Genomic DNA, 21,209 nt, shown 5'->3' with positions numbered 1-21,209 from the left:
TCAGTTGTGTGTGATAACACTTCTGGATATTTAAAAAAAAATTAAAGCAGACTCAGAGTTACAACTGTGGTGCACTCGTTGTGCCCGTACCTCTGGGCCAGGGGAACTGGGTTCAAGTCTGGCTTGCTCCAGAAGCGTGTGACAACATCACTGAACAGCCTGATTCAAAATAACAATAAAGCAGACCCAGAAAGAACTGCCTTTTCTGGGCCGGAACTGCTGTTTCTGACAACTCCAAAAAGTCTGAGGCAGTTAACACTGAGTTCAGACTGACACAGGCCACTGTCAAAGGAACTGGCTCCATTTTGGAGTTCAACAATACATGATGCTCTTTTCCATTCAGGGCTACCCTAGTCATCGGGAACATTCTTCCTGTGTCCATCCTGTTTGAATTTTATAGGTTTCTGTGAGATTTCCCCCCCTCATTCGTCTAAACTCCAGTGAGTACACTCCTAACCAATCTATGTATGTCTCCCTATGTACATCAGTCCTGCCATCTCAGAAATCAGTCTGGAAAACACTTGCTGCACTCCCTTCATCACCATCCTCCTTCAGGTAAGGAGACCAAAACTGCACAGAATACTTGACATATGGTGTTACCAAGCTCCTGTACAAGTGCAGCAAGACATCCCTGCTCCTGTACTCAAACCCTCTCACCATGAAGGTCAACACACTATTTACCTTCTTCACCACCTGTTGCACCTACGTGCTCACTTCCAGCGATAGGGTTAGAGCAGACCAAAAAAAGCTGAACGCATGAGCTGATGTTACAGGGACTGGACACACACATGCATACATACATGTGTGACATTTTTAGTAAGAAATACAGGGAGTAGGGCGAAGAAGATCTTTATTACTGTGAGTAATAATAGCTGGGAGGTTGCTGCCTACCAAATGGAAGATCAGTGATTTACAATGGAACCTCTTGAGATAAATGCGGTTACACTGTCATGGGATAGAGCCAGAGGAATTGGGACAGATGGGTTGCTCTATAGAGAGCTGGCAAGGATGTGATGGGCTGACTGGCCTCCTTCCACGCTGTGCTGTATCTATGAGCACGTTTAACATGGGAGACAAAATACTCCGACTGACACACCTGACCTCCTGGAGTCCTGACAGAACACAATGCCAAATCGCCTACTCTCAGGGCTGCCACCTTCATGTTACATCGCTCTGGAGTGGGGATGAGTCAAAAGGTGCGGTGCTGGAAAAGCACAGCCAACCAGAATGAAGAAGACCTTATGCCCAAAACGTTGACTCTCCTGCGCCTTGAATGCTGCCTGACCGGCTGTGCTTTTCCAGCACCACACCTTGCAACTCTGATCTCCAGCATCTGCAGTCCTCACTGTCTCCTGGAGTGGGGATGAGGAATGGAGGGTTTGAGCTAGAAGGAGAGGCTTAGAAGGTTGAGAGGTGACTTTAACAGAGATTTATAAAATAATGAGAGGTATCGATAAATTGAATAGAGGTATCTTTCCCTGGGTGAGGGCATTCAAGCCCAGGAAGCATGTTTTGTAAGGTGGGAGGAGAAAGATTTCAAAAAGACATGAGGGGCCACTTTTACACAGAGAATGGTTTGTGTGTGGAATTAACTTCCAGAGGAAGTGGTGGATGCGGGTACAGTTATAGTATTTAAGAGACATTTTGATAAGTTCATGAATAGGAAAGGTTTGGAGGGATATGGGTCAAGAGCAGGCAGGTGGAATTAGTTTAGTTTGGGATTGTGGTCAGTATGGACTGGTTGGGCCAAAGGGCCTGTTTCCCTGGTGTATGACTCTATGCTTTTGTACTTGGTATTTCCAAAGAATGTGTGAACAGCCCAGTTTAAGAGAGTTAGGCCTGAAGAAAATTTCAGGTTGTCGCCTACCATCGTTTCGATAGCACGTGTCATTCACAGAGACAGCATCTTCCATCTCATTGTTGGGGCTAGCACTATCCTCGCTGAAACAGTCATCCAGCAGCAGCCCATCGGGTCCTGGGTCTAAGAAGCTCAAGTGTGTGTAGCACGAGGTAACGAGGAATTCGGATAATCTCCCGGTTTTGATCCTGAAAGATGAAGCATCACAGTCACGGGTCACCATACTCCAGCGTCAGCAACAACAGAACCCTGACTGCAATCATTAATGAGCAGGAGAATGGGGCAAATAGGAAGAGATTGGCATGAGGTGATGACGCTCATTTGAAAGGCACAATGGGCTGTATGGCCTCCTTCCGCACCATAACAATTCTGCGATTCACTCTGCGTCAATTGCATAACCAGTCGAAGCAGCAGACAAAGCCATACCTGGCTCCACCAAAGTATCCGTCCTGGAGTTTCCGGAGGGTGCTGAGAATATTGGAGTCGATATCTGTCCCTTCATCCGCTGCAACAAAAACAGACCGTGTTTGTGAGGGACAAGATCTACATGTGCTCGCCACGCTTCAAGTCTCGACTTGCTCCTGCTCAGAGGGACAGTATTTGGAGGATGAGAACAGAGGAGCGGTCTCAGTGACCCCCTTTGGAATGGCAGGGATGGACTGCCTGAGGAACTGAATGGAGTGGGGGGAGTGGAGGTGTTGGTTTCCCGGTCGGGGGTTGTGGGAAAAAATTAAGAGTTGGAAGCGAGAGACAGAGGGTGTCTTCTGAAGACCCAGTCCCTCAGTTGGGCTCTTTATTATCCAGTCAGCCCTTGAAATACCCACATAGCTTGGGCAAATGGGCACATCGGGTGGTGATGTGCCTGATTAATCCCGGCGCTCAGAAGTGACGGTGGGGGTAAGGTGCATATGAGACTCTCAAGTGGTCCTCACTTGACCACTGACAGACCGCAAATTACCAGTGAACACAAGAGTCAACCATTTGTCTGCCCACTCAGGACTTAGTTCCAGAAGAGGGCTAGGTGGGGGGAGTAGTCTTGCCTCTATAAATACCCGTTCCCACCTTGAAACCCATCATCCCCAACACCCGAGGTGAGTGGGGTCCCAATGGAATTTTTGTGGGGAATGTATGGCATCTTTTCCGAGTGAGCAACTGATGTGACATTGGTTTCGCCGAGATGGGTGGACGGAGGATGGAGTGAGGAGAATGGATGCGCTCCTTACACAACATGCTCTGAGTGATGGGGAGGGTGACAGTCGGTCGGCCCGTCATCTTCCAGCAGGAGAACAGGTAGGCCAGGTCAGTCCGCAGCATCTCCACAATCATACGGCAGTCCAGCGCCAAGTAAAACTGGTGTTGGTCGATGAACTGTCCATGGGGAGGAGAGAGCACAATGAAAACACGCCCCACAGCACAAAGCCCAGTCTTCACAAACATTTTGCAACCACAAGCATTCAGCCTGATTTTCATGATGAAATAATTCCCAGGAGTACCCTCGTGGGATTCGAATCTAGGTCCCCCTAGGTCTCAGGATTAATAGTCTCACGATAATGGCCCCAGGCCATTGCCCCCTCCCGAGCACTAGATCATAAATTCCTGCTAAAATCCTGAGGTGGTGAAATGCAGGTTTGGGAATTCTGTGCTTCTATTAGTTTTCATAAATCAGTCTCCCACCCCACCCCTGCCCAGGTCCATGCCACCACCATCCACACCCCCCAAGGGCCACCTCCAGATGCTAAGACTTTTCCCTCCAAACCAACAAGCCCTCTTGAACACTACTCCTCATTACCCCTCACATTATGGACCTACTCCTCTAACCTCGTGTTCCCCTGAGACCCCTAACACCGCCCTGCAATCCTACAATGCCCTTCAACATTTGCACCTCTTCTACCCCACTAATTCTTTCACTGCCATCACCCGCTCCCCTCCCAGTACCCCCACCCTTGACCCCTCTCATTCCCTCACTATGTTAGCCTGTTCCGTTCCTTTTAGCTCAAATTCCAAGCCATCCCACCTTCCCACCAACGTCCCATTCCAGATCCGTAACCCCTTCTCCCTCCTGTTCCCCCTCCCCCAACCGATTCATTAAGGTGGGGGTTGGGGGGGGAACGGTGGACTCAAACCCTTGACAGCCCCACCAGAAATGGGAGACGATGGAAGGCAAGGACCACAGACGTGTCTCGAAGAGTGAAGCGTTGAGAGATACCAGAGAGTAAAGCGGTGTCCGGAGTAGCACTTGCTACTTCTTAATCAGGAGTTACACACCCTAACACAAAAGGACAGCATGAGGGGTTTCAATTGCCATCCAGCTCCCATCCTCAAGGGGAAGCAATGACCTCCTGGCATTATTGCTGGATTATTAACCGAGGCACTCAGGTTTGAAACCCACCATGGTAGATGGTGGAATTTCAATTGAATTTTTAAAATTTCTGGAATTAAGAGTCTAATAATGACCATGAATCAGTTGTCAGAAAAACCTATCCAGTTCACTAACACCCTTACCTGGTCCGGCCTACATGTGACTCAAGATCCAGGTATGCTTAAATCTTGACTACTCTCTGAGTAATAAATGCTGGCCTAACCTGAGATGTCCTCACCCTGTGAACGAATAATTTTTAAAAAATTCTCACCTGTGGAGTGAAGGCAAAGGTTTGATTTCTGATGACGTACAACTTGGAGGTACCGAGGACCCCGATGTGGCGATATGGGCGCCCGCTGAGTTTCAACTTCTTGTTGCAGCCTGGAATAAAATGGACCTCTTTCATAGCTGGCATCAGGTGGTCACCCACTCCCTGAAAAATCCACTCTGGGCCCACCATCCTGCCCGCTGACTTAAAGGTGACAGCAGTGTTAGTTACATCAGGGTGAGTCCCTCTCCCTTAGAGAACAGCCAATTGGCTCAAACGCCTATAAAGAGGAACCTAGAGTGAGAGGATTGGCCCCTGCGGAGGGGTGGGAGGGTGAGGACGTAAGACTATTGGAGGGGGGGGGGGGGGGGGGGCGGGAATGAGGGGGTGCAGTCCTGGGGGAAGTGGAATGTGTTGCTTTTGTTGAGTCAAACCAGGACAGGACTTACACAGTCAATGGTAGGGCCCTGGGGAGTGTTATAGAACAAAGAGATCTCAGGGCACAGGTTCATAGCTCCTTGAAAGTGTAGTTACAGGTAGACAGTTATACAGGGCCTCAGTGAGGCCACACCTTGAGTACTGTGTGCAGTTTTGATCTCCCAGTCTGAGAAAGGTCATTCTTGCTATTGAGGGAGTCCAGCGTAGGTTCACCAGACTGATTCCCGGGACGACAGGACTGATATATGAGGAAAGGTTGGATCGGCTGGGCTTATATTCACTGGAATGAGGTGGGGTCTCATAGAAACATAGAAACTCCTAATGGGACTGGACAGGTTAGATGCAGAAAGAATGTTCCGATGTTGGGAAAGTCACAGTGAAACAATAAGGGGTAAGCCATTCAGGACTGAGAGGAGGAAGAATTTCTTCACCCAGAGAGTTGTGATCCTGTGGAATTCTCTCCCAAAGGAAGTTGTTGGAGCCAGTTCCTTAGATATATTCAAGAGGGAGGTAGACATGCAGCTGGTGGCTTAAAGGGATTAAGAAGTATGGGAAAAGGGCGGGGATGGGATACTGAGTTTGCATGAACAGGCATGATCATATTGAATGGAGGTGCAGACTCGAAGGGCCAAATAGCCTACTCCTGCACCTATTTTCTATGTTTCTATGTTTCAATGACAGGACGGTGTCTATGTTTCAATGACAGAACTGGCTGTTCTCTAAGGGAGAGGGACTCACCCTGATGTAACTAACACTGCTGTCACCTTTAAGTCAGCGGGCAGGATGGTGGGCCCAGACTGGATTTTTCAGCATGCTTGCTTTGGTTAGCCAGAGCACTGAGTAGAGGAGTTGGGACTGTATATTCACTGGCATTGTAGCTGTACAATATGTTCGGAAGACCACATTTGGAGTACTGCGTGCAGTTTCAGTCACCATACAATAGGAAGGCTATTATTAAACTAGAAAGAGTGCAGGGAAGATCTACTAGGATGCTAACCAGACTGGAAGATATAAGTTATAAGGGGTGGCTGGATAGGCTGCATCCTTTTTCCCCTGCAGTGTAGGAGACTGGGGGTTAACCTCATACAGATTTATAATATCATAAGAGGCATAGACAAGGTTGCTAGACAACAGAGGACAGTGAGTGCCTACAATGGGCTGCCAGAGGTAGTGGTGGAAGCTAGTACAATTTTGTCATTTCAGAAACATTTGGTCAGGTACATGAATGGGATAGATATGGAGGGATATGGATCAAACACAGGCAAATGGGACCAGTTTAATTGTGAAAACTAGGCAGCGTGGACAAGATGGGCCAAAGGGTCTGTTTCCGTGCTCTAGACCTCTTTGACTCGATGATAGCTGGGCGCAGTGAACAGAGGTTAAAGGAAACATCCTGCCCTTATGGGAGAGTATCGCAACTGATTTCCCTCATGGGCTAAACTCAAACTGGGGAGGACACAATGTAAGAATAAGAGGTCTTGATTTTCAAACAGAGATGGAGAAAAAAAAAATCCTCCTCTCACAGGGTCCCGGGTCTGGATAATTCTCTTTTTCAGAATGCAATGGAGCAAGGTTGAGCTGGTTTTTGAGAGACTGGGAGTTAAGGGTTTTTGGTGTCAGGCATGAAAACGGAGCAGAGACCATAACCAGATCAACCACGATCTTAATGAAGGGGAGACCAGAACTGAAGGCCCAAATGATCAAACTGTGCTTTTTATTATGATCCCAGCTCAGGGTAATACTGGGCAACTCAGGTCCACAAGGTCAAACCCAGCTTGACAGACCATGAGTTTACTGTGGTGCTCAGTCACTGAACGTAATAACACATGACTGTCAGTGTACTTTTAGCAACAAAATACAACCTTATTACATGAAAAAAAGTCTATATATTTAAGACAATTTGAAAATGTCTTCTCCTAAACAACAAGATAGATTCAACCCTTCTTTCCCCAGCTTGTCAATCCCAGCGAGTCTTGACTCCTGCCATCACTGTTTAAATTGCAAATTAAATTGACAAGGTTAGAAACATTTCCTTTCAGTGACCTGCTCTACAATCACCAACTGTGATTCCCTCTCTCTCTCACATACAGACACAGGCTCAGGTCACTGACTTTTCTTCACTGAACTCGGAAAAAAGGTTCACTCCTTTCTCCCGTGCTTAAACTATTAGAACAGTTTTAAGACTCCTTTTCAGTTCTGATGGCCCAGAGACTGCCAAAACTTAAACTGACCTTCTGCTTGATTGTTTTCTTCTCAACTGAACTTGCTTTGGCCTCTGATTTCTCTATTTGAGGGTCATAAAAGCTCAACTTAGTAAACACTTCAGAAGTGACCACACCAAGTAGCTTCGGCACAACAAGTCCACACCGACCCGCCGAAGCGCAACCCACCCATACCCCTACATTTACCCCTTACCTAACACTACGGGCAATTTAGCATGGCCAATTCACCTGACCCGCACATCTTTGTGACTGTGGGAGGAAACCGGAGCACCCGGAGGAAACCCACGCAGACACGGGGAGAACGTGCAAACTCCACACAGTCAGTCGCCTGAGTCGGGAATTGAACCCGGGTCTCTGGTGCTGTGAGGCAGCAATGCTAACCACTGTGCCACCGTGCCGCCCTTGTTGTTGCTGCCATGTAATAACCTCATGTTGACCTGCATTGCACTGCATCTGCCATATATAGTCATTTAGCTTAATTCTCTTGCAATTCATTTGCTGTCTTGGAGATTAGCATGTACATTTAAAGCACATGGGATTACAGTGGTATACTGAGATGGACAGAGAACTAACTGGCAAACAGGCAATGAAGAGTAGGAATAAACAGGTCATTTCTCAGTGACAGGCAGTGATCAGAGCTTGGACTCACGTTGTTCACAATATGCATTAATGACTTAGACAACTAAATGTAATATTTCCAAGTTTGCAGACAATTCAAAGCTCAGAGGAGAGCAGGCAGTGAGTTGGGTGTAGAGATGCTTCAGTCTGATTTGGACAAGTTGAGTGAGTGGACAAATATATGGCAGATGCAGTGCAATGCAGGTCAACATGAGGTTATTACATGGCAGCAACAACAAGGTGGCAAATTATTGTATGAACAGCTATAAATTGAAAAAGGTGAGGTGCAAATGAGACTTGCGTGTTCTTGTACAGCAGTTGTTGAAAGTGAGCATGTAGGTGCAGCAGGCAGTAAAGAAGGGAAATGGGATGTTGGCCTTCACAGTGACAGGGTTTGAGTAGAGGAGCAGGGATGCCTTGCTGCAATTGTCCAGGGCCTTGGTAAGTCCACTCCTGGAGTCATGTGTAGTTTTGATCTCCTTACCTGAGGAAGGATGTTCTGGCTATGGAGGAAATGCAACGAAGGTTTACCAGAATGATTCCTGGGATAGCAGGACTATGTAGGAAGGGAGACTGGATTGGTTAGGACTCTCTTCAGTGGAGTTTAGGAGAATGAAGGAAGGATCTCTTAGAGACCAATAAACACCTAACTGGACTAGACTGAGTAAATACAGGAAGGATATTCCTGATGACCAGTACAGCCAGAACTAGGGACCATAGTTTAATGACACAATTTAATCTAGTTTACGGATTTAAAAGTTTAGTTAATGGAGTTTAGATAAATGGGAGGTGCTGCATTTTTGTAGAACAACTCATATACACTTAATGGTAAGATTCTGGGGAGTGTTGCTGAGCAAAGAGACCTTGGAGTGCAGGTTCATTGTTCTTTGAAAGAGGAGGTGCAGGTAGACAGGGTGGTAAAGAAGGCATTTGGTATGTCTGCCTCTATTGGTCAGTGCATTGACTACAGGGAGGTCACATTTCAGTTTTACAGGACATTGGTTAGGCTACTTTTGGAATACTGCATCCAGTTCTGGTCTCCCTGATATAGGAAGGATGTTGTAACACTTGAAAGAGTTCAGAAAAGATTTACAAGGATGTCACCAATTGGATGGTTTGAGCCATAGGGAGAGGTTGAATAGGCTGGAGCTGTTTTCCCGGAGTATTGAATGCTGAGGGGTGACCTTATAGAGGTTTATTAAATCATGAGGTGCATGCATTGGGTGAATAGCCAAGGTCTATTTCACGGGGTAGGGGAGTCCAAAACTAGAGGGCATAGGTTTAGGGTGAGAGGGGAAATATTTAAAAGGACCTAAGGGACAATATTTTCACACAAAAGGTGGTGCGTGTGTATGGAATGAAGTGCCAGAGGAAGTGGTAGAGGCTGGTACAATTACAGCACTTAAAAGGCATTGGGACAGGTATATGACTAGGAACGGTTTAGAGGGATATGGGGAAAATGCTGGCAAATCTGATGAGATTAATTTTAAGGCATCTGGTCAGCATGGACAAGATGCTATACATCTCTATGACTCGCTGCCAAACGATCATTCCAAATCCAGCAGAGATCTACTTGCATATCCTCGAACCTCATTTACTGCATCTGTTGCTCTTGATGTGGTCTTCCCGACATCAGAGAGACCGAGCGCAAATTCATGGAATGGTTCAGGGAACATCTCTGCTCCGTACGGACAAACCAACCCCACCTTCCAGTGGCCACCCAGTTTAACTCCCATTCCCACCATGACATGTCCATTCCGACCTCCTCCACCATTCAAACAAGGCCACCCACAAACTGGAGGAAGAACACCTTCCGCCTCAGGAGCCTATAACCACATGGTCTTAACATCGAAAATTCACCAGTTTCCAAATCTTCGCCACCACCCCCCCCCCTCCCCTCCCGACTCCCGCCATCCCATCTCCAAACCTCTGACTTGGCACCACCCTCTTGACCTGAGCTACCTGTTCATTTTCCTTCCCACCTATCTGTTCCACACTTCCCACTGACCTAACACAATCATGTCCTACCTGCATCCACCTATGTTTCCCCTAGCCCCAAACACCCCCATTTATTTCTCAGCCCCGTTCCCCAGTCCTGATGATGGTTTATGCCCAAGACATCAACTCCTCTGCTCCTCCAATGCTGCCAGACCTGCTGTGCTTTTTCTATCACCACACTTTATCGACTCTATGACTCTATCCAGGGTAAGGCCGTTTCAGACTGAGATGAGAAATTTCTTCACCCAGAGAGTGGTGCGCCTGTAGAATTCCCTGCCACAGAAAGCAGTTAAGGCCAAAATATTGAATACTGACAAGACAAAGTTAGAGTCTAGATTAGAGTGGTGCTGGAAAGCACAGGTCAGGCAGCATCCGAGGAGCGGGAAAATCCTCATTCCTAATGAAGGACTTTTGCCCGAAACGTCAATTTTCCTGCTCCTCGGATGCTGCTTGACCTATTGTGCCTTTCCAGCACCACTCTAATCGATTATGCTCTGACCTCCAGCATCTGCAGTGCTCACTTTTATCAAGAGAGAGTTAGATATAGTTCTTAGGGCTAAAGGGATTGCAGTGTATGGGGGACGAGAGCAGGGACTATGTAATGAGTTGGATGATCAGCCATGAGCTTATTGAATGGCGGAGCAGGCTTGGAAGGGCTGAATGGTCTACTTCTGTTCCTTTTCTCAATGTTTCTATATCTCGAAAGTGTGGCTTTGACCCAACACAGAACAAAATCAGTTTGTGATCTTTGGAAAAACAATGTTAAAAAACAAAATGCCATTTTACTTGATTTTAAAACCAACGTCCCCAAGTAAGTAATATATTGCAAGCATTATGTAAATAGGTATTGAATGAGTCTGACCAACACACAATGATTGAACTAATGGGAACAACATGAGATTTATGAAGCACTTACCTAGTTTTGCATAGAGGTGACTAAGAATTCTTCCTGGCTGCACTCTGATGGGCAGAACATCAGAAACGCCATCTACAACGAAGTTATGCTTTGCCAAGATGTTCTTTATTTTTTCGGTTTCTGCCAATATCGATACTATGCAACAAGAGGGAAAAACACAGGTACGTTAATATAGTTTCATTATCAGTATAACTGTTTCCAATAACAGGAGCACTTTCATTAATGTTTAAATGGTGCCAGTTGAAAATGAAAATGTGAACATTGACCTTGTTACCATAAGCTGTTAGCATCTCTATATCACCAACAGTAGGATAATTATTTCCCAAAATGTGAGATACAAAGCTAACTGATTTCTCAACTAATGCTTTAGAAAAAAAAGGGATGACTTGATATACTGCCGGTCCTCACCACAGGACTTTCTAATGTGCTCTGCAGCTAATGAAGTGGTTAGTGTTGGAGTCTGGGGAGCCAGGCAACACATTTTCCCATAACAAACTCCATAAATGTACTTCTTTGATCAGGACTTTGGCCATCCACCTTTGTTTTTGCTTGAGAACCCTCCTATGAGGTAGCACAGGTCATTTTAGCGTGTTAGACAAATGCACGTTGCTGTTGCATTAAAAAAATCAAAAGCAATTTATACGAAGGTAATCTTTTGATAATAGATGTTGTGAGCAAAGTTCGCCAGATTTTTTTTAACAAAACAGCTATTGATACCGTATTGATGCAAACACTGAACTCAGAGGAAAGAGAAATCCCAAGTAAATAATTGCCAACTTTTTCCAGTCATTAAAGAAAATGGTGCACTCCCTTTTTGAATAAAACCCATCTGGTTCTCCACTGGTTTAGGGAGCTGTGGACCAGTTTCCCATTCTGCTATAATAAAATGAAGAACTGCAGATAATGGTGATCTGAAACAACGACAGAAACTGCTGGCAAACGTCAACAGGTCTGACAGCATCTGTGGGAAGGAAGCGGTGTTAACATTTCATGTCTGGTAACTCTTTATCAGAACCTACTCTGCTAGCTCACCTCACCTGGCACCAGGCTGGAGTTCTCAGGTTTCCAGAGTTCTGCTTGGTTTTGTGATTCCTGCAGGGTTGTTTTGGAAACACAGGAATTCTCTCCGGCTGGTTTCTGTGTCTCATAGCAACAGCAGAATCATAGAATCCATACAGTGTGGAAGCAGGCCATTCGGCCCACCGAGTCCAAACCGGTCCTCTGAAAAGAATCCCACCTATATCCACACTCTTGCCCTATCCTGTAAGCCTGCATTTCCCATGGCTAATCTACATTGTCTGCAGATCCCTTGACACTTGTGGGTGGCACGGTGGCACAGTGGTTAGCACTGCTGCCTCACAGCGCCAGAGACCCGGGTTCATTTCCCTCCTCAGGCGACTGACTGCGTGGAGTTTGCACGTTCTCCCCGTGTCTGCGTGGGTTTCCTCCGGGTGCTCCGGTTTCCTCCCACGGTCCAAAGATGTGCGGGTTAGGTGAATTAGCCATGTGTTAGGTAAGAGGTTGCGCTTCGGCGGGTCGGTGTGGACTTGTTGGGCCGAAGGGCCTGTTTCCACACTGTAAGTAATCTAATCTAATCTAACTATGGCCAATTCACCTAACCTGCACATCTTTATAGACTGTGGGAGCACCCAGAGGAAACTCACACAGCCACGGGGAGAATGTACAAACTCCACACAGTCATCCGAGGCTGGAATTGAATCCGGATCCCTGGCGCTGTGAGGCAGCAGTGCTAACCACTGAACCACCGGTATTTCCAATTCAGGATGGTGAGTGGTTTGGAGGGGAAGTGGCCATGCTGCCCTTGTTCTTTTACTTAGAAATGGGTTTGGAAGGTGCTGCCAAAGGGTCTTTGCTGAATTTCTTGCATTACATCTTGTAGATGGTACACATTGCTGCTACTGGTCAATGGTATATCGTCATCGAATCCCTACAGGGTGGAAACAGGCTATTTGGCCCAACAAGTCCACATCCACCCTGCTAAGAGTAATCCAGCCAGAACCAGTCCCCATCCTATTACTCTGCATTTACCCCTGAATAATACACCAAACCCACATATCCCTGAATACAATGGGCAATTTAGCATGGCCAATTCACCTAACCTGCACATATTTAGACTGTGGGAGGAAACTGAAGCACCCGGAGGAAACCCATGCAGACACGGAGAGAACGTATAGACTCCACACAGACAGTCTCCGAGCTGAAATCTACCCCGGGTCCCTGGCACTGTGAGGCAGCAGTGCTAACCACTGTGCCATTGTACTGCCCACTGAGCCACCATGTCACCATAATCACCAGGATGTTAACAGTGGGGGATTCAGTGATGGTAATACTGGGCAGTGGGTCAAGGGGCAGTGGTTACATGGTCTCTTGTTGGAGATGGTCATCACCTGGCACGTGTGTGGCACGAATGTTACATGCCACTTGTCAGCCCAGGCCTGGACACTGTCCAGATCTCGCTGCATTTGAACGTAGACTGCTTCAGTATATGATGAGTCGCAAATGGTGCTGAACATTGTGCGTTCATCAGCGAACATCCTCACTTCTGACCTAATGGTGGAGAGAAGGTCATTGATGAAGCAGGTGAAGATGGTTGGGCCGAGGACACTACTCTCAGGAATCCCTACAGAGATGTCCTGGAGCTGAGATGACTGACCTCCAACAACCATAACTGCCTTCCTATGTGCCAGGCATGGTTTAAACAAATTACAGCGTTAGCCCCTGCCACCCATTGATATCAGCTTTGCTAAGGCTCCTTGATGCCACCACTCGCTCAAATATGGCTTTGATGTCAAGGGCTGTCACTCTCACCTCACCTTCCCTAAAGGACGTTAGTGAACATGATGGATCTTTCCAACAATGATGATAGCTTTGTATTCACGATTACTGAGTCTAATTTTCAATCCTGATTTTCTAAAATTAAATTTAAAATCTACCCACAGCCCTGGTGGGATTTGAACCCATGCCCCAAGGGACTCATGATTACTAATCCACTGACATTACCACTACACTGGGTCAATTTACTCTCTCCACACACAAAAAGAAACTGCTTTTGACTTCCATGTCACCCGCGGAATTGATCACTGCTTTTGCTCAGCTTTCTCTGCTGGTCTTTTCCTGCTCAACAGTGTACTGACCCTTGACAGGTTTTCCTTTGGGAATGTTTAGGGTGCTAAAGAAATGCAAGTCGTTATTGTACCCATCAAAACAGAGAGGGACTGGCACCTTCAAGGTCATGTGGTGTTATTAAAATAATTCCTGCAAGAGAAAGTGAGCAACCTCTTGTAAATAACGTCCACACACAGTGGCAGGTTCAATTCCAGCCTCAGGTGACTGTCTGTGGGGTTTGCACACTTTCCTAGTGTCTGCGTGGGTTTCCTCCATGTGCTCTGGTTTCCTCCCACAGTCCAAAGATGTGCAGGTCAGGTGAATTGACCATGCTATATTGCCCACAGTGTTCAGGGATGCATAGGTTAGGTACATTAGTTACGATTAAATGTAGAGTGGCAGGGTAGGGGAATGGGTCTGAGTGGGGTGCTCTTCAGAGGGTCGGTGTGGACTTGTTGGGCCAAATGGCCTGTTTCCACACTGTAAGGATTCTATGATGCTATGACTAACAAGGACATCAGTTCTCTCCCAGCACCCTCACTGTTTGAGCCATTTACAGTAGTGAAGTTCATAAACAGAAAAATATTGATTAGTGATAATTGAACTAACTGACTGACCTTGGACCACGACATCAGGCCTGCTAACGGTGGATAGTCTTCGGCTCAAAGGATCAACCTCCCCGGGAGCAAGAAATCCCTGCAAAACAAAGCAAGGCCCAAATCAGAGACAAAGCGAAAACTGAAGCTACGGGAACAAAGGAGCAGGATTAGGCCATTCAACCCATTGAAACTACTCTGCTATTCGACATGGTATGGTTGTGCTCTCAACTCCACTTTCCTGACTGCCCCTGTACCCTGTACCCTGTCCCCAAAAACCACAGACTCCCCTGTCAATCAAAACTAACTCAGCCTCAAATAAATTTAAGGACCTTCTGGGGCACAGAATGCAACAATCCTCTTGGAGAGTAACCTTCTCTTTATCCTTGTCTAATGGGGTGATCCCTGTATCCTCCAATTCTCATCCCTCCCCATGAGGGGAAAACATCTTCTCAGCATCCACCCTCTCCAGTCCTGTCAGATTATATCGATTTTCAATAAGACCACCTTCTTCTGCACCCCGAAGGTTGCAGGCCTAGCCTGTTCAACATTTCTTCCTTTGGTAACCCTTCATCCCAGCAGTGAGTTAAGAGAACCTCCTCTGAACTGAATCAAAAGCAGTTTCATCTTTTTCTCACATAAGGGACCACTGCTATCCAGGCCAAATCCTGTAGAGCTGCAATGCCTCGTCCCTGACTATATTGTGATGATGCTGTCACCTTAAGCGGTGATTTAGTCCTTTTTTTTTGAAGAGAGGTTGTAAGGCAAAGGTGAAGAATTTGCTCCTGAAGGTAACTTGAATAAACAGCGTAAAAAAACGAAGATGTTAAAATATAGTATTTTTCAAGTCAAAAAAGGAGCTCGACATAGTTCTTAGGACGAAAGGGATCAAAGTTATGGGGAGAAAGTGGATCTGAAGTGGATGATCAACCATGATCATATTGAAGGGCTGAGTGGCCTACTCCTCCTCCTAGTTTCCAAGTTTCTAAAATATCTCTATTACATTTTACAAATGTATTCACCTGCCTTGTCTCACTGGGCAGTGGATCTACACATCTCATTTGGTTAGCCTGACTGGGAGCCAGCACAACAATGTTGAATATGACTGCTTTTTTAAACAGTTAAAAGCATCAAAAACATACTGAAAGCAGGACAGGTGGTGAATGAAAGGCCATGGGTCCACGTTTGCTCAAGTAACTAAAACTCACAAAATCGTTCTTATGAATTAAAAGCATAAGAAGAATCTTATTAATGTGATTTATGGGGTGTTGGGGAGAGACTGAGGATCAAGTGAGGAGTCTCTGAGTTATATTCTGACATCACTGCATCTCAGTAGTCAGTCATGTGATAGGATTCTGCTAGGAGGTTGGAGCATGTCTCCAGCTGAGTGTGCGCTGCTTGGTAGCCTTCCCGTTGTGTAGTGATGGTTAATAAACATTGTTTGTAAGGAACCTAGTAATCCAGTCTGACCTTATTCAAAAGATGCAGTGTTTGAGCATGTACCTCAGCCAGCAGAGTCCCGAGGATATATAATGACTGTCCCCACATGTGTGGCAGTTTTCCTTTTGCGACTCTGTCCACAGTATGTGGGTTCTCATTTTCTTCATCCACCTGGATAGAACCAGCAGGAGGGTTACATTACATTGGAATCACCGCTCAAGGTGGGATTTTATAATTACACAAATTTAACTCAAATCATTCCACTGGAGGTCAAGTTGGAAAATTGTCCATGCTGTCAAATCACTTCAATTCAAAATAATAACAACTTTATGAAAACGTGCATGCTTTACCATTGCTGCAAGTGGATCTTAAATAAATCTGGAATTGAAATCTAGTCTCAGTGATAGTGACCACAGAATTATCATGAATTGTCATAAAAGACTAACTGTATCCAGTCCTGGTTACCCTGTTATAGGGAGGATATTTTTAAAGCTGGAGAGATTTATCAGGATGTTTTTGGGTATGGAAGGTTTGAGGTATAAGGAGATGCTCAATAGATTGGGACTTCTCCCGCTAGAGCATTGGAGGTTGAAGGTGACCTCTTTGAATTGTATACAATCATGAGGGACATAGATAAGGTGAATAGCAGGTGTCTCCTCTCTAGGATGAGAAATCTCAAAACGAGGGGGCATATTTTTAAAGTCAGAGGAGAAAGATTTTAAAAAGACAGGAGGGGCGATTTTTTTAAAAAACACAGACAAAGGTTTCATGTGTGGAATGAACTTCCAAAGGAAGTGGTGGATGCGGGTACAGTTATCACCTTTAGAAGGCATTTAGATAAATACATGAAGAGAGAAAAGTTTGGAGACATGGGCCAGAAGCAGGCAGGTGGGACTAGTTTAGTTTGGGATTATGGTCAGCATGGACTGGTTGGACTGAATGGCCTGTGTTTCCATGCTGTATGACTATAACTGGTTCTCTGAAATACTCTTTAAGGAAGGAAATGTGCTGACCTTACCAGGTCTGCAGTCTGGCCAATATAACAGGCCATGAGTGGCCTTTATCAGTCGAGCCATAGATTATAAGAGCCAGAAGGTCATGTTGGAGCTGGACAGAACTTTGGTTAGGCCACAGCTAGAGCACTGTGTGCAGTTCTGGTCACACTATGGGAAGGATGTGATTGCATTGGAGGGGGAGTGCAGAGAAGATTCATCAGGAGGTTGATGAAGAGGGGCTGGATCAGAGAAAGTTGGGGGAGCGGGTTGGGGAATTGATAAAGATGTATAAGATGATGAGGGGCATGGGCAGGGTGGATAGAGAGCAGCTGTTTGCTTTCGTCAAAGGGTCAATAAGAAGGGTGTTTAATTTTAAGATGGAAGTCAGGAGGTTGAAGAGGGGGTTTGAGCAAAATCCTTTTCACACCCAGATGGTGCTGGGGGTCTGGAACACACTGTCGAGGTGGGAAGTCCTTCAACCTTTAAAAAGCCCTTGGATGAGTACCTGAAGTGTTGTAGCTGACATCCAAGGCCATGAACCTAATGCGGGAAAGTGGGACGAGTGCGGTTTGGCAGTGCAGTCTCAATGGGCCAAAGGGCCTCTTCAGCACTGTACGATTCTGTGTGACTCTAAACCTACAGCGAGGAAGTTGACTCTGAGCTACCCTTGGAGATGGCTGAATGAGCCACTCATTTCAAAGGAATAATTCGAGATTGGCAATAAATACTGGGCTTGCCAGTGATGCCTACACCCAACGTCGAAATTTTACAAATCCACGTCCAGGAGCTTTGCAGACTCACCATGAAAGACTGACCTGAACTTGTGATTTCTCAGGTTCAATACAAACATTCAGTGCACTGATGACAAACCTGTGGTGAAATTCACCACAGCTTTTTGTCATTTTCTTGGCAAACTGGGGACAATTCCCCAAATTAAATCAAATACTCCCACACAAATATCACAGTCAGAGTCAAGAAACCAAAGAATATTTTTGTAATGGAATTCAGTCGATCAATTTAATTAACACCCTCAACACCTTTGGTTAAAATACACAATTAGGACTCATTTGCGAATTCTTCAGGCTGTATGTTATGAGTAAATGTGTAATGTTTGACTTTGCTCAATAAAACAAGCATGTGATTATAGCTCAGGATAATCATGGGCTGATTAAAATGACATACCTTTTCTGGGGGAACAGCATACAGTTCTGGAATGAGGCGTATGCCATTCTGTCCTCTTATAAGAACCTCTTCCAGGGCCTCTCTATATTCTTCAATCTGTAAGAACAAGAGATAACAAAGAGAAACAGAGCTTGAATTTCTACACAGTCAGCCATCAGCTGCGAGTTCCCCTCCAAACCACTTACAATCCTGATTTGGAAATAAAATCAGCGTCACTTGTCAAAATCCTGGAATTCATTCCCAATGGCACTTCCAGCACTTGGAAAACCCACTAACAAACAAAGTGGGCACAGTCTGTACTGCATGGCTCAGAGAAAAAAACACACACACACACACACACACACCCCTATCTTACTGGCTCCTGGTTCAAGGCTCCCCAACCAGGGGCAACATCCTCCCATCGTCACACACTGCAATCAGATCATTTCTCATCCTTTGAAATACATGCCTAGTCAAACCAATTTCTCTTCACAAGACAGTCCTTTCAACCCCATTATCAGCCTAGTGAACTTCAGCTGTACTCCCTCTATGACAAGGGCAACATTTCTTTAGTAGAGAGACCAGAACTGCATACAATTCTCAGCAAAACCCTGTAAAGTTGCTGGAAGATATTCATTCTTACATCCACTTGTAATGAAGGCCACTCTACCACTGGCTTTCCTATTTGCTGGCTGCAGCTGCCTGTCTACTTTCATTGACTGGTGTATTATGACACCCAGATCCCTTTGTACATCCACATTTCCCAACACATCACCATTTAAACAATACTCTGCCTTTCCATTTTTTACACCAAAGTACATAACTTCACATTTATCCACATTGTACTACATCTTCTCTGTGCCTACTCATTCACTCAACTTGTCAAAGTCACCATGAAAGCCTCCTTGCATCCTTCACATAATGCATAATCCCACTCAGTTCTGTCCCATCAGCAAACTTGGAAACGCTGCATTTAGTTCGCTCAACCAGGTCATTAACATATACCATGGAGCCCACGAATAGCCCACTAGTTACCACAATGAGAAAGACACAATTATTCCCACACATTGTTTCCAGTTTGCCACATTTTCCATGCCAATACAGTACCCATTTTGCCCGCTAGTCCATTTGAATGGACGCACTCTTGCCTCTTCTGAAATAGTGCGTCAACAAACTAAGGAACAGACACATTAATGTGAGAAAACCAGAAATTGTTGGAAAAAGAAACTCAGCAGGTCTGGTTGCATCTGTGGAGAGAAATCACAGTTAATGTTTCGAGTCCAGTGACACTTTATCAAAGCAGCTAGGAAAAGATGGTACATATGCTGAAGACAGGAGGTAGGGATTTTGGAAAACGAGTGAGTGGATAGGTGAAGACAGAGTCCAGAAAGAGAGCAAGTTAGGCAGACAAGGAAAATATAATGGTGAGCTGTGAAGATGATGGTAATATGGACCATTAGCAGATGAAAGTGGTTTGGCTGTGCTTAAAACAGCCCATATATTGACAAGGGCTGGGGTGTGGGGGTTGGGGGAAAGACGTGAAAGGAGACATTAAGACCATAAAATTACTGAACTCGACCTCGAATCCAGAAGGCTGGAGATACCCCAAGCATAAAATGAAATGCCATTCTTCCAGCTTGCACTGAACTTCTCTGGAACACTGCAACATGCCCAAGACAGGGATGTTGGGCAGGGAACATTATGGAGCATTGAAGGGACTGGCAATCAGAAGCTCATTTTTACATACAGAATGTTGGTGTTCTGCAAAGCAGTCACCTAGTTTGCATTTTGTCTCACCAATGCAGAGAAGACCACATTACGAAGAGCAGCCAATACAGTAAAAAAGGTTAAAATTCTGTACAGTTCCAGACCCAGACCCAACAAAACACATCGACTGTCCTATCCAGGGCGTTCTCTCTGTTAGAATATGCAATGGGAAGATGGGAGGTATACTAGGAAAGCTGGAAGCACAATGGGGAATTAATCCTTTACAGCCCTGCTTGGGAGAAAGCTGAGAGCTGACTCTGAGACATAGATTGTAACAATTGCAGAAACGGTAACCCAGATAATTACTGAAGTGAAATTTAGAGCAATTGAGAGTTACAGAGTTAAACCACGTGTACAAGCAAAAGAACAGGCAAATCCAGAATTTAAAAAGATGAATTTCATAGCCCTACACCTCTAATGTATGATTAGCATTAGAATATGTGGCGCAGATAAGCAAAATATCATTTTGAGGACAGATATGATAACAAAGGTGAAGTTTTTTGTCAATTATATAAATGATTTGGATGTGAATATAGTGGGTATAGTTAGTAAGTTTGCAAATGATACCAAAATTGGACAGCAAAGAAGGTTCCCTCAGAGTACAAAGGGATCTTGATCAGATAGACCAATGGGCTGAGGAGTAACAAATGGAGTTTGATTTAGATAAATATGAGGTGCTATGTTTTGGAAAGGTATATTGAAACAGGACTTATACACTTAATGGTAAGGTCCTGGGGAGTGTTGCTGAACAAAGAGACCTTGGAGTGTAGGTTCATAGTTCCTTGAAAGTGGAGTCGCAGGTAGACAGGATGGCGAAGGTGGCATTTGGTATGCTTTCCTTTATTGGTAAGGGCATTAAGTACAGGAGTTAGGAGTTCATGTTGCGCTATACAGGAAATTGGTCAGGCTGCTTTGAAAACATTATGTGCAATTCTGGTCTCCAACCTACAGGAAGGATGTTGTGAAATGTGAAAATATTCAGAAACGATTTACAAGGATGTTATTATTAATGATTTGGATGAGGGGATTGAAGGATGGGTCAGCAAGTTTGCAGATGACACAAAGGTTGGAGGTGTCGTTGACAGTATAGAGGGCTGTTGTAGGCTGCAGCGGGACATTGACAGGATGCAGAGATGGGCTGAGAGGTGGCAGATGGAGTTCAACCTGGATAAATGCAATGTGCTGCATTTTGGAAGGTCGAATTTGAAAGCTGAGTACAGGATTAAGGATAGGATTCTTGGCAGTATGGAGGAACAGAGGGATCTTGGTGTGCAGGTACATAGATCCCTTAAAATGGCCACCCATTTTACACAAAATTTACACGTTCTCCCTTTGTCTGTGTGGGCTTCCTCTGGGTGCTCCAGTTTCCTCCTACAATCCAAGGATTTGCAGGTCAGGTGAATTGGCCGTGCTAAATTGCCCATGGTGTCCAGGGATGTGTAGGTTA

At 45.4% G+C, this 21,209-nt stretch overlaps 1 protein-coding gene across 9 annotated transcripts in view; it reads right to left on the bottom strand.

Moving 5' to 3' along the window:
* The window catches only part of LOC132820925 (phosphorylase b kinase regulatory subunit alpha, liver isoform-like), a 121,928-nt gene that overhangs the window by 59,670 nt on the left and 41,049 nt on the right, over positions 1 to 21,209 (bottom strand). For all 9 annotated transcript variants that reach the window (XM_060833293.1, XM_060833291.1, XM_060833289.1 and 6 more), the window contains 8 exons: positions 18,017 to 18,112; positions 15,903 to 16,010; positions 14,421 to 14,499; positions 10,678 to 10,812; positions 4,489 to 4,598; positions 3,082 to 3,226; positions 2,285 to 2,363; positions 1,868 to 2,046 (listed from right to left, as the gene is read on the bottom strand). In XM_060833293.1, coding sequence (XP_060689276.1) covers positions 1,868 to 2,046; positions 2,285 to 2,363; positions 3,082 to 3,226; positions 4,489 to 4,598; positions 10,678 to 10,812; positions 14,421 to 14,499; positions 15,903 to 16,010; positions 18,017 to 18,112 — 931 coding nt within the window. The remainder of the gene's footprint in view (positions 1 to 1,867; positions 2,047 to 2,284; positions 2,364 to 3,081; positions 3,227 to 4,488; positions 4,599 to 10,677; positions 10,813 to 14,420; positions 14,500 to 15,902; positions 16,011 to 18,016; positions 18,113 to 21,209) is intronic.

This window comes from Hemiscyllium ocellatum, chromosome 12 (assembly GCF_020745735.1).
Source record: "Hemiscyllium ocellatum isolate sHemOce1 chromosome 12, sHemOce1.pat.X.cur, whole genome shotgun sequence".
NCBI classification, from domain to species: domain Eukaryota; kingdom Metazoa; phylum Chordata; class Chondrichthyes; order Orectolobiformes; family Hemiscylliidae; genus Hemiscyllium; species Hemiscyllium ocellatum.
Note: the sequence above shows the minus strand (reverse complement) of the source record. Positions and strands in the feature narration are given on the sequence as shown.